Below are 13,079 nucleotides of genomic sequence, written 5' to 3'. Positions count from 1 at the left end.
GCCTCGCTGCCTCCCTCGCTGCCTTTCGGTTTCGTTTCCGCCGCGGCCGCGGCTCAGGCGCGCTCCCCCGCAGGGCCGCGCTGCCCGCTGCACGCCGCGCCCGGCGCCCCGGAGCCCCTCTGGAGGCAGCGGCAGGTGGGTGGCGGGGCCTCCGGGGACCCCCGGCGCAGAGGGGCCGCGGGGACGCTCCCCGCCGTTGCCTCTGCCCGGCTCCCGGCCGCGGCTCAGGTGTTCCCGGAGCGGCGGGAGCCAGCGGGCAGCGCGGTGGGGACCGCCTGGCCTCTCCGGGCCGGGGCTGGGGCCACGGGCTGGAGCGTAGCAAAGCCGCTCCGCCTCCTGATCTCCGCAGACCGCCTCGAACACGATGCATCGTGCTGTGACGGGGGACGTGTTTGGGGTGCAGGATGTGTTCGACCGGGGCGAAGCCACAAGAGCTGCTGATGAAAGATGCTCAGGTGATAGGGCTGGGGGCAGAGTTCGGCAGCTGTCTGGAGAGCTCGGTGTTTGGAAGTAGCGAGTCTCTTGCTCCTGCCGTTGCAGGGAGTTATTCCTCTGCTGGCTTCTCCTCCTGGTTCTGGGGGTGGTGCTGCAGACTGTGGGCGGTGGGAGCTGGCAGAGGGGGGCACCCACCTCTTTGTTCCCCCCCAGCGAGTGGGAGCTGCTCTTTCTGAAAGCCTGGCAGAGCCTTTTCCACGCTGTGCCTGCGCGGTGGGGAAGCGCCTGTTCCCCAGCCCTGGAGAGGGGCTGTGGGTTGCTGCACACTCGCGGCTGGGCTGGGACAAGGCTCTGTGCTGCTCACGAGGTCCAGGGCACTGGTTAGACACGGCGGGCTTGGCTGAGGAGGTTCTCCGGCCTGCGACCCTGCTGTGTCTCACCCCGCTGTTCGAGCTGTGTGACAGGTGTGCCCCGCTTCTCTCCAGAACCGGGACCCCGCTGGGGGATATGTGGGCTTGGGGTGAGCCATGGTCTCCCACAGGGAGCTCGCCTGCTGAGAGCAGCAGAGCCGCCTGGCGAACGCAGAGATGAGCAGGGCAGCTGCTCTCGCTTCCCTGCGGAGCTCGGCGGGAGGGAGCGCACCCGCCTCCCAGGGGACACGTTGCAGTGCTGTCTGGGCAGGTCTCTGCTTGGCTCTCYCATGCTCCTCCACCCTCAGATCCTTCCAGGTCTGCATTTTTCAAGTGCAACCTTACTTGCTGGTTGCTGTTCTTTCTACGTTGTGCTTTGTTTTGTCCGTCGTTTTTGTTGAGCTCGGGGGTGTAACCCGCTGCCTGTTCTTCCTGTGTCTGGGCAGCGGCTGCATCTCAGAATGGCAGGTGAAACTTGGAGCATAYGTGGCACCTCTGACTCATTTTCACACCTGTGCAGTTTGCTGTTTCAGCGATGGCACAGCAGGAGATGTCAGGATAGAAATAGCTGTCTCTAGTGTCRTGTGGTTGCGGGAGAAGAGCGGCAGGGCATGTCTTCGTCTGTCTTCGTGTGGCAGGGCTCCTCTTTTCTCTGTCTCCTGAGTGCAGCCATTTTCCCTGCACAGACTGGCAATTCCGCTACAGCTCCGGAAACCTGGAGCTCTCCAGTGAGGAGGAGGGTGAGGAGGAGGAATGGACTGCTTACAGCCAGGGCTGTGACATTCCCAGTGAGGACAGCAATCACAACTACAACTTCTGCGGGTTCAAGAAGTCTTTCTTGTGCAAGGACTCTCTGTCTGCTGACTCCCCTGAGCGCTACTTAGATGCAAAAATGCAMGTCATAAACCTGCCCTGGAAACAGCAAGTTACACCTGAGGTAGCAGATTAGAGAGATGCTCTCCTGGGCTCTGTGTTCTCTGTTTCTTTTCTGTAGGTGCTCTGTGTCCCAGCTTGTCCCYGTCCCCACCCCTGCAGTGCCACATCACCTGGTGCCTCTTGTCCTGTCTACTCACAAGGCCCAGAGGGACAAGGAGCTGGTGGTGCAGGGCATGGGCTCTGCTGTTCCCTGCTRCTGTGGGGGGCCCTGCTGTCCCCCTGCAAGCATGCTCGACCCACAGGCTCTGGCCACTGCGGAGCTGGGTCCTGCAGCTGTTGGGGGTGACCCACAGCAGGGCGATTCCCTGGGGTGCTCTGACTGGCCCATCTGGCACAGGGACTCTTGCGGGTATTTCCCCTGCCCAGCCCACAACCTCTGGCTCGAGGAGGGGCAGCACAGTGCTGCGGAGTGCTGCGCCTCAGGTCTGTTGAGCAGTCACTTTGCCTTTTGGCTGGAATAAAGCACAGCTTTTGTGAGTGAGCTGCTCCCCCCACAAGCACCGGTGTTGGTTGCTGCAGAGCCACCTTGGGCTGATGACRCTTTCCACAGTGGCTCTTAGGCATGGGTGGCTGAGCCGTATTTTCACTTCTGCGTGAGCATGCAGCTGCTGAGCTGCTGCAGTCTCCTGCCCACAAACTGGCTTCTAGATGCTGTGGCTCTTCTATGAGTTCTCTCCAGTTCCTTGTTGTTGCTGTCAGYCAGGCCACACACCCTGCAACAGCTCTGTGCCACGCTCAGAGGCAGCTGAGGCCCTGCTGTCTGTGCAGCTCAGGGCTCTGCTGGTTGCGGCACGGTGCTGGAGGTTCATACTTGGTCCAGGACTTGTGGGCTCACCAGCACCTCTCTCTTTTCAGGAAGCAGAGAAAAATGCAAAGGAGCTGGTGGCGGAGGAGGAGCGAATCAAAAAGAAAGCTGAGAAGAAGAAACTCAAGAAGAAGGTGAGAGTGCCCTGGTGTTGGACTTTGCATGGCATGCACTGGAGCACAGATACCACTGGTCAGGTTTTCTCTTCTTCTTCCAAACCTTAGTGGTAGTTCTGGGAGGTGAMATATGTCTCATGGGAGAGAACTGGTGCTCACTTACACTCTTCTCCTTAAGTAGAGGGTGAAGCACAGAGCTGTGTTTTGGGTTCAGGTTTGGGGTTGTACTGTTTTGCCCAGCACTGGTTCACRGCTTTCTCTCTGGTTTCTAGAAGCAGAAAGACCGGAAGAAACTAGAAAAATTATGGCAACGTCTAAAAATCAATGAGGATGCTGAACTGGTGAGTGACTGCGTGTAGCTTTCTCTTTGACCGGCCAGCCTTGCCCCCTGCCTGTCTTTGGGTGTGGAGCTGGGCTTTACTGCAGTCTGGCATGCGTTATCTTCTTGAGGGGTCCTGTAAATGTCTGAACGAGAGACGTTATGGCTGCAAGAACTTCTGGAAGCTGTCTCTGCAAAGGGTGCCCTAGCCAAGAGGRGAAGTGTGGGCTGGCAGAGCCCTGCTGCCTGGTTAGCAGTACCCATGCAGCTCCTATCTCACTTCTTGTGCTCTCTTCCCAGGGTTCATCATCCCTGAACAGTACTGTGGCTGCTGGTAACGGTGATAACAGCAGTGCTGAGGAGGCGAGGGACTGCCCAGAGTCCAGTGCCTCTCAGTGTCCTGGGGAGAGTGCAGCCTGCCCTGGAGACAAGGGAGCAGGAGACCCAGAGGCCAGCATGGAGGAGGTGATGGAGGTGAGGTGCTCCCAGGGCAGGCTGGGCTGGGCTGAGCTGCAATTCGGTCTGGGCCAGCGTGGTCAGCCCATGAGCACTGCGCAGCATCAGCTGTGCTCCTCGCCTGGGTGTCTGCTTGCGGTCAGGAGCACGTGGCTTTGYATGCCTCCCTAAACTGTTCTCCTCTCCCAGGAAGAGCTGGATTTGAGCTGCACCTTTGTCTCCAAAGCGTGGCAGAAAGTAGGTGTGAAGCTGCCAGTGCCTGGGAAAGAGAAACCAGCCAAAACTGATGAGAAACTGGCCAAAACTGATGAGGCAGAGCCAGACAAAAGGCCCCAGGAGAAAGTGAGTTGGATCCCACAGTGGTCTCTCCTCAAAGGAGACCCTCTCTGCTGCCTAGGGGCTCTGCCAGCATGGAGACCAGGGCGCAGGCTTTCCTGAAGCTGTGGGGTGGGTGTTCTAGGCTGCTCACAGGCCGAGGTCTTGTGAGCTGCGTGACTGCAGCTGCAATGGCTCAGTGTAAGATACATGGGAAGCTGCGAGTACTTTTAGCCCTGGCTGACTTCTTTCTTCCCACCGTGTGGCTGGCCTGACTTACGAGTTAGGGTTGGGGGATCCTGTGTGGGCAGAGGGAGCCCCCGAGCTGGAAGGTGCCAGTCACTGACTTCTTGAGGGGCTGACAGAGTATGTGGATCCCCAGGGCCRTACCACCAGCTGAAAATGGTGGCTGTGCTCTGGGCTGCGTGGGTGCTTTCGGGGACGCTGTGCCCACAGGAGGCTGTGCAGGCAGCCCTCGGCCTGCCTTGCCTGCCCAGTTACACGGGCTGGGAGCTGCGATGCCTTCTCTCCCGCTGAGGCTGAGTGGTGTGTGTGTGTGAGTGTAGCGCTGTGGGTCCTGCAGTGAGCCCTGTTCCCCCCGCCCCGACAGATGGGGGATGAGCTGTGGGGGGTGGGCGTCCTCCTGCCCCAGCTCTTTGGAGGAGGCTGGACAGGACTGGCAGCGGTGCAAGTGGTTCCCYGTTTGCTTCTGCCTGCTGCCCAGCTCTGCCAGCCTCCAGGTCTCGGCACGGGCCACAGCAAGCAGTGGGCGCTTGCCTGCCCTCCTGAGGGATGAGGCAGCTCTCGTGGGTCGTCCAGCCTGCCTGCTGCGCCCAGGCCTTATCGCCGGGCTGGGGGGCAGGCCAGGCCTGCGTCTCGCTGAGCCCTCTCCCTCGCCGCTCTGTTTGGCTGCCCCGCAGGTGCCTGAGCCTGTGCTGTTGGATGCAAGCGCAGTGGAGCAGAGCCTCATTCTAGCAGGTTAGTGCGTCAGGCCTCCAAGGGCAGCAACAGCATGAGGGTGGCATGTGGGAGCTCTGCTCTGCTTCCCTCAGGCTCTAGATTTGCGATCTGGAGGGTTTGCTCTGGGTATTCCCATGCCGCTGGCGTGGCAGTTTTTGTGTCTGGGCTGTCCCTGACATGCCTTTTGCACATGAMGCAGACAGAGCTTTCCTTTGCCCTCCTTTCCTTTGCTCCTCCGAGAAAACGTACATGTCCCCTGCTACCTGCTGGGGATGCAGCTCTGCTCTCCTAGCTGGGCTGCCTGGAGGGTTTGCGGGTCTGCAGAGGGGTGATGCTCTCCCTGCAGGCTGTGGGAACGAGGCTGCGCAGAACGGTCGCTATGCAGAGGCAGTGCAGGCCTTCACAGAGGCTGCGAAGCTGAATCCCAAGGAGCACCGGTGAGTAGCAGGGCAGGGAGGCAGGTATTTTCTGGCCCTGGTGCTGTGGGATCGCAGGCCAGGGCCATGTGTCCTGGTCTCCAGATCCCAGCTGGCTGCTAGTGGGCAGGGAGAAGGCCCTGGTGTGCTCTGGCTAGCAGTGTGTATAGCAGCCTGTGGAGGCCTGGCTGACCTCGCTCTTCCCGCAGGCTCTTCGGGAACCGCTCGTACTGCTATGAGAAACTGCAGCAATACGAGGAGGCTCTCAGGGACGCGCAGTTGTCTCTCAGTCTCCAGCCCAAATGGCCCAAAGGCTTCTTCCGCAAGGGCAAAGCACTGAGGGGGCTGAAGGTACCAGGGCTGGGAGCAGTAGGCAGGGGTCGGGGGCTGGAGAGTATCAGTGGGGCTGGGCAGAGCCCTTTGTGGGGTGGAGGAGGGAGACCTGGCCTAGGATGGGTGCTGGGTGCTGAGGCCTGGGCCCCAGCAGTGGAGGCAAAGCGGAAGCATGTCCAGCAGACAGGCACGAGCTCAGCACCTCTTGTTGGCCTCAGCGCTACGCCGAGGCTGTGAGCACATTTGAGGAGCTGTTGCGCATGTATGGCTCCTACGCTGATGCAGCTGCCGAGCTGAAGGACTGCCAGGCCCTGCTGCAGGTGAGCCGCCGCCTGTCCTGACAGCGCTGCTTGTACCTGGCTGGCAGTGCAGCAGGGCCTGATCTGCTCTCCCCTCTGCAGCAGACCAGCTCCAGTGGTGTGAGTAGCCCCGAGGGTGTCCCGGTACATTCTCTGCTGGAAACTGGGGAGCCTCTGCTGGCTCTGTCTGGTAAGAGACCCTTGGCACTGAAGTTTGTTTTTGCTTYGGACTCATTAGCAGAGCTGGCAGCTGGGATGGTGCTGAGGAACCTTGGGCTGGCAGTCTGGGGGTGCCACAGAGTTGGTGGGGAGCTGGGGGGACCTCACGACTGAGGTCAGCCTGYAGTCTGTAACGCACTGCCCAGTCTGGCCCATGGAGTGTGCTGAGCCCTGGCTTCCCTTTCGGCAGGGGAGCAGATGAATGGAAGCTGCTGTGAAATGGACAGGAATGGGTTTGTGACTGTCACAAACTCGAAGAGCCATTCGAAAGGCCTGGCTCAGGCAGCTGTTCCAGCTAGCACCAAGCAGACCTTGCTGCCACAGCATCCAGCCAGGTAGGGGTAGGGGCTGGGGTGGTCAGAGCAGAGAACAGGCTGATGAGGACTGTGCAGTGCTGGGCTTGGCAGTGGAGGGTGCYCACTGCTCGTGGGAGGCAGTAGGCAGGAATGGGTGAATCCCATAGCTTGCACACGGAGCTGGTGATGCTGGAGAGACTTCGAGATGATGCACAGGATGAAGCTGAATATAAGAACTTCTTCACCGTTAGAGTGACAGAGCACTGGAGCAGGTTGCCCAGAGAGGCTGTGGAATCTCCTTTCCTGGAGATATTCAAAACCTGCCTGGATGTGATCCTGTGCAATGTGCTCTAGGTGCCACTGCTTGAGCAGGGGGGTTGGACTAGATGGTCTCCAGAGGTCCCTTCCAACCTTACCCATTCTGTGATTCTATGAAGCTGGCTGTTGGTGATACTGATGTGGTTGGCAGGGACTGCTATCCTTTGTGGGTTGGGAACGTCACCGCCAAGATCACTGAGAAGGTGCTGCAGAGCTCATTTAGCCAGTGAGTATTTCCCTAGGCTGAATGCCTGGAGACCCTGTGCCCTGCCACCCCTGTGTCTGTCCTGCTCCATGTCACCTTTCCTGTGCCAAGACCCTGCAGCTGCAGTGTCTTGCCAGTCCCGTATCTGTCCTGTCCCACATAACTGTCACTGAGCTGAGACCCTCTTTCTCTGAAGTGGTCAGCACTGCGTCCATGCTTCATAACCATCCTYGAGCCCAAGGCCCTGTGCCCATGGTACTCTGCTAGCTCCACATGTGCCTGTCCCACATGACTGCCCCTTGGCTGTGTCCCCGTTCCCTGGTGCTCCTGGCCTGCAGGCACTCAGCTTGTGAGACCCCAGACTGCCTGGTGGTTCACTGCCTCCAGGAACTGACCCCAGTCTGTTGCATCACATCTTGGCTGTGTCTTCATGCTGTATTTCACCCTCCCCAAACAGTGAGAGCAAAATGTAGGTGCAGGGACATCTCTGCAGCAGAGTTAGTTGCCAAGACCCTCTCTACCCCGCAGGTTTGGGCAGATCCGCTTTATCCGGGTGCTTAAGGGGAGACACTGTGCCTTTATCAACTTCACGCAGAAAGAATCAGCAGAAGCGGCCTACAGGACGATGATGGTGAGCTCTGGGGCTGGGGAAAGGCCGTGGGGACCCTGCAGCCCCTTGGGTGCAGGGGAAGGACAGGATACGTCAGGAACCTGCAGTGAGGTGGTGACTGTCGTTGGCTCTGCACTGCAGCCCTGCTGCTGTCCTCCGTCTCTGTGTGGGGAGTGCCTAGGCCTGGGGTGGGGGCCAGTGCTGACAGCCCTTCCTCACCAGGATGCCGATGTGGAAGGGACCAAGCTGGTGCTGCAGCTCAAACACCCTTCTCACGCGACACCRCCCCCCGGCAGCACCCAGAGACCTGCTGTGGAGTAGGTGCCTCCACGGGGGCTCCCCTAGCCAGGACRGGGAGTATGGGGAGTGGAGCTGAGCGCTGTACGTCTTGCACCACTGGGACAACGCAGAGTAGTGCTGCCCCATGTCCTTGGCAGCCAGCCCCAGTGGACTGCCATGGTGGGACAGTGTGCAGCTCTGGGCTGCATTCTGTCCCAGGAGGGTGTGCAGCTCTGAGTCCCTGCTCCCCAGGGAGCTGACTCAAGTGCCTGCTGACCTGGAGAGCCCTTCCTCGTGGAGCTGCAGCAATGAGGACAACAGCCCCTTGCCCCTGAGCTGTGGACTGGCGAAGAAGSAGGCACAGTGGTTTCAGGACCTTCCCATCATGTTTCTGTGGGAACTGGGGCTTTTTACTCAGCTCCCCCGAACTGGGCATCTGAGCATTCCCTGGGAGCCTGGTGCCAGTGGCATCTGGGCATCCTGCACCAGGCAGGGTCTGCCCTTGCGGCAGTGGCTTGTGACCTTGCATTGGGATTTTGGAGCAGGGAGGAGCTGGGGCACCAGCTCTAAGAGTGCCTTCCCTGCTGCTGCRGGAGGGCTAAGGCTCCCTGCCTGGCAGAGCTGAGGTTGCCCCAGGAGTCTGGCCCRCAGCAGGGCCCTGGCGCTCTCGTGGCCCAGCACTAAGCGAAGCCCACAGCTCGGGGTGCAGTGCAGCAGGACCTGCGCCTGTCCTGGCACTTCTGTGAGCCGGGCTTCGCCCTGGCCCCATGGCTGGGGCACATTCTACCTCGTGCCACATTGAGTGGTTGTGCCTTGTGGGATCATGTCTTGTGTAGGGTCTGCAGCCCCTGGCAGAGAGGGAGGGTCTATATGCAGCCCCCTCTTCTCCTGTCTGGGCATTTTTTACGGTATCACCACAGCGTGGTGTGGCCCTCTCCCCTAGCTGGGTGACAGGGCTCTGCTGCGGGCGCAGGGCTTGCTCACCGCACATGTAACCTGGGGGATGCTCTGGCCTTGGGGCCGTTGTCCCGGCTGTCTGTGCCCTGGGAGGCTGGGCTGGGCCTGTGCTCACCTTGGAGCTCCTCGCCGCCCCACCAGCCGGTGGCCTGGGAGAACTGGCTGCTTGCAGTGGGGAAGGGCACTGTTGCAGGGACAGCTGCTACCTTCAGCTCTTTCAGGGATTTGTATCTGCTTTCRGTTTCTCAATAAAATAGATCCCGCACTGAGCTTGTGCATATCCTTCCGTGCCTGCTGTGCCACTGCGTTGTGCTAGCAGGCCACAGCACCTGGCCCCGGCACCCGGCCCGCCTGGGCCCCGGCACTCCTGCCTTGCTGCTGTCCCTGTTGCAGGTGCTGGCAGCGTCCCCCCCGCCCGCCCTGGGGGAGAAGGTGCTGCTGGCTCGAGGAAGGGCTCAGTCTGCATGACGTGCTGTGGGAGGGGTGCTCGAGCTCCGGGGCTCGGAGCTGCAGCATCCCGCGGGGCAAAGCACCGGCAGTGCCTGGCGGAGGCGTCGGGGAGGCAGCCCGCCGGGCTGCGGGGGCTGAGGCTGCGCTCCAGGGATCGCTGGGGGCTCGGGTGCGCCCAGGCCAGCGCTCCGAGCGAGAGCTGCTGGCCCGGCCTCCTGGGGCTCCGGGGGGGCGGCGCTCCCGCCTGCCTGGGTCTGTCTGAGCGGCGGCTTTCCCCACTTCTCGCGTCAATGTGAAGCTGCCTCTGCGTGCCGCGTGAGCCCTCGCGGGATGTGCTGTGCTGGGGGCTGCGGGCAGCCGCGGGCCCTCACCGGCTGAGCGCGTCCCGCTCCTGCCTGGCCGTGGGGCTGCCGTCAGGGACGGCTGGAACCTGCCGCGCGTCCCCGGTGCCCAGAGACGGCTCGAGCCCCAGCGCCCGCTGCCTGCGGGGTGGGGGGGGCGGCGGGCTGGCCCGCGGCTCCCATACGGCCTCAATCATCGCCCCGGATCTGTCTCGCTGCAGAAAGAGTCGGTTTTCCTGAACCGCAGGGAAACCCTACACCGGGAACCAGCCTCCCCTTGTCTGGCACGGGGATGTGAGCGACAGCAGCCAGCGGCTCCCAGGGGGGAAGGGGTGTTTCATTTCAAAGCTGGAAGCTTTCCCAGAGAAGATGCATGGTGCAATGGATGTATTTTGTCTCTCAGTCCCTTCAAGACTAAAAAGCGATTGATTGTCTGGGACTAACTTGCTGCCTTTGAAGCATTTGGGGTTGCCGTTAAGCTCTATTAAAGTTCACTTTGCAGCAGCACCCGCGGCACAAGGGGAGGCTGAGTTTCCCATCGAACATCTGTGGGTTTTTAGCAGGATTATCTCTAATGGAGCTGCCCTTTGAGCCATCTGAGGGCTTCGCATGATTTACTGAGGGAAGCTGTGTTCAGCGGCTCTCACGTGGGAGAGGAATGAGCATTAGCCAGGCTCTTCGCCAGGCTCTTACGCCGCAGCGTCCGCCCCACCTCACCCCGAGTCCTCGCCATGGTGCCGCTCGGGTGTCACGACAGCGGAGGCACGAGTACATCTCTGCTCTCCTGCAGGCGTGGGAGAGGCCGTGGACGAGCCGGGACGAGCCCCCGGAGCCCTGGGCCCAGCTGCTGGCGGAGGTGCGAGGTGCTGGCAGTGCCACGGCTCGGCTCTCCCCGGCCTCTGCTTCCTCTTTGCACCAGCTTGGCTTTACAGAGGGACTTTCTCCGCTAAGCGCAGGGCTGTTTCTTCGCTCTGTCTCCTGCAGCTCCCTAACCTGATCCGAAGCGTTGACTGCTCCTGCCCATGGCAAATCTCGTGACGGCTGCCCAGCCGCGGGAACGGCCCTCCTCGGAGCGGCGCTGGTGTCTAGCGTTCCTCTTCGCTTGTCTGACCAGGATCAAACTGATCACTCGCAGCACTTAGGTCGGTGCAGGTCCTGTGCAGGCCAAGGAAAGGCCGGCTGGGGCAGGAGCGTTTCGTTATCTGTGGAGCGGTTTCAGCGTGGGAGCCTCTGCCACAGCCACCGTGCGGCAGGGTCGGCTCTGCCTCCYGCAGCCCGGCGCCCTCCCCACGCCGCCGGCCGCGGTGCCGCGAGGAAACGCCGCGGCTCCGGTGACGATGGCAGCCCCGCTCCCTTCCAGCTCCGGCACAGCAGCAGGTACAGCCGGGCACTGCCGGGCCACGAGCTGGGCAGCGCGCACATGCGGACAAGCCGTGGACCAGGGGCCAGGGCCAGGCACACATGTCCCGCTGTGGCCATGCTGGGGACGGGTGCAAGGGCGCCCTGGGCAGCAACAGCCGTGGCGGGTCTTACGGCGGGCACCAGGCKCTCAGGTGCCGCAGGAGCAGAGACCCACAGTCAGCCAGGGTGAACRGGCTGCGGGAAGGTGCCCGACATCGCCGCGGGAAGGGCAGCCTGGTGCTCATGCCGGGAGGGTGCTTCGCCCCTGGCGGGGAGGCCGGCGTCCTCGCGTGTCCCCGGCGGGGACCTTCCCACTGCCTCATGAAGGGCCCCGGCTCCTGTCAGCTGCAGAGCCCTGCCCGAGTGCTGCCTTTCCCCAGAAGGTGTAGGGGGCACCAGGAGTCCACACCAGGCACCAGGAGTGTGCACCGCGCACTGGGAGTGCACACAGGGCAACAGGAGTGTGCAACAGGCAGCAGGAGTGTGCACTGGGCACCAGGAGTGTGCACCAGACACTGGGTGTGTGCACTGGTCACCAGGAGTGTGCACCGGGCACCAAGAGTGTGCACTGGTCACCGGGAGTGTGCACCAGGCACCATGAGCATGCATCGGGCACCAGGAGTGTGCACTGGGCACTGGGAGTGTGCACCAGGCACTGGGAGTGGGCACTGGGCACCGGGAGTGTACACTGGTCACCAGGAGTGTGCACCGGGCACCAAGAGTGTGCACTGGTCACCAGGAGTGTGCACTGGGGACCAGGAGTGTGCACTGGTCACCAGAAGTGTGCACCGGGCACTGGGAGTGCACACCAGTCACCTGGAATGTGCACCGGACACCGGGAGAGCACACTGGGCACTGGGAGCGTGCACCAGGCACTGCGAATGCACACCGGGCACCAGGAGCACACGCTGGGCGTTGGGAATGTGCACCGGGCACCAGGGCAACCTCAGTTCACTTGCTATTGAGGTAAATAACTGAAGTTTATACATGTTTCCTGCTGTTTGTAAGAGGATTTAACAGGATTAAATAATTGCAATTGGTATTTTTCAATGTTTTTGTATTTTGGAGATATTACTTTGATGGGGCATTTAAACCCAGACAGCCACCTCCCGGCCAGGCCAGGGCCAGCTACGGCGCTGCCGGGCTGCGTCGGCCTGAGCGAGGCCCCGACGTGCTTTCCGCTCCGAAGGTTTTGCCAAAGGTCACTGAGTTTTTTATGAAAGAACCACAATATTGACGGCACTGATGGTGCCCTTGGGACTTATATTTGTGTTGCCGCGATTCCTGCGTGCTGCCAGGGAGGGCTCGCCCCAAAAGGATCACCAGGAAACGTGTGCAGCTGGGGCTGGGGCTGCCCATCTCCCACAGGGGAAGGACGGTGGCCCTGTGTGAGATGAGTTTGGGGGGTCTCAGCACTGGCCCCTCGCAGCCGGACCTTGCACAGCCGGGCGTGCTTGCAGCGGTGCTTGGGGAGGGCTGTGCCGCCCGGGGCCGGGCCGGCTGCCTGCGGGGAGCTGCTCCAGCCACTGCCCCGTGGACGCAGAGACTCCAGACGTCGACGCCGGCCTGCACGGCCGTCGGAAAGCTGCGTTTTAGGACTCCGTGCAATTGCCTGTCAATTTAGGAAGCAGCACATTGAATAATGCACACAAACTTGCGAGAGGACAACAAGACCCTGGGCGCCGGGCTGCACCCTCCTGCCCAGGCCCAGCCCCTCCCTGGGAGGAGGTTTGGGGCTGTGGGAACAGGTCACTCTCAGGCACCCGGGAAGGGAGGAAAGAGCATCTGCATTTTTGTGTGTTTTTGCCTCCCCRGTGATGCGCTGGCCCATCGTTCAGCCGGGGTGGAGAGGGGAAACTCCTCCGGAATGTCTCCCCCGCCACTTCCCTCTCGTGCTCCTTGCCGTGGGGCCAGTCTCTGCATGGCTGCAAGCTCAGAGCCCYGCTCTCAGCCAGGGCGGACAGAGCACCGGGGGCCCAGCAGCCACCAGCCCCCCAGGTCCTGGTCCTCCAGCGCAGCGGTCCCGGTCCTCCAACACAGCAGTCCAGGTCCTCCAATGCAGTGGTCCCGGTCACCCAGCACGGCTGCCCCAGCCCTGACGTGCTCCCCCCCCACCTTGCGCCCCTCTTCATGCCAGTGCCCCCCGGCACCGGGGGCTGCCAGCACCTGCAGCTGAGCAGAGCCCGAGTCCCAGCAGTGGTAT

The 13,079-nt window shown here is 61.7% G+C and overlaps 1 protein-coding gene across 1 annotated transcript; it reads left to right on the top strand.

The window, feature by feature from the left end:
• The first annotated feature begins 54 nt into the window (after positions 1-54).
• TTC31 (tetratricopeptide repeat domain 31) lies at positions 55-8,953 on the top strand. The gene is given in 17 exon segments (XM_085319541.1): positions 55-135; positions 350-455; positions 1,532-1,782; positions 2,637-2,720; positions 2,975-3,043; positions 3,322-3,495; positions 3,667-3,819; positions 4,713-4,770; positions 5,099-5,189; positions 5,378-5,519; positions 5,720-5,821; positions 5,903-5,990; positions 6,210-6,354; positions 6,785-6,859; positions 7,367-7,469; positions 7,671-7,731; positions 7,734-8,953. Coding segments are annotated over 16 exon segments (1,941 nt in total). The 5' UTR covers positions 55-135; positions 350-364; the 3' UTR covers positions 7,988-8,953.
• The last annotated feature ends 4,126 nt before the right edge of the window (positions 8,954-13,079 follow it).

Source organism: Rhea americana, unplaced genomic scaffold (assembly GCF_003343005.1).
Source record: "Rhea americana isolate MKP2758 unplaced genomic scaffold, rheAme1 scaffold_597, whole genome shotgun sequence".
Lineage (NCBI taxonomy): Eukaryota > Metazoa > Chordata > Aves > Rheiformes > Rheidae > Rhea > Rhea americana.
Note: the sequence above shows the minus strand (reverse complement) of the source record. Positions and strands in the feature narration are given on the sequence as shown.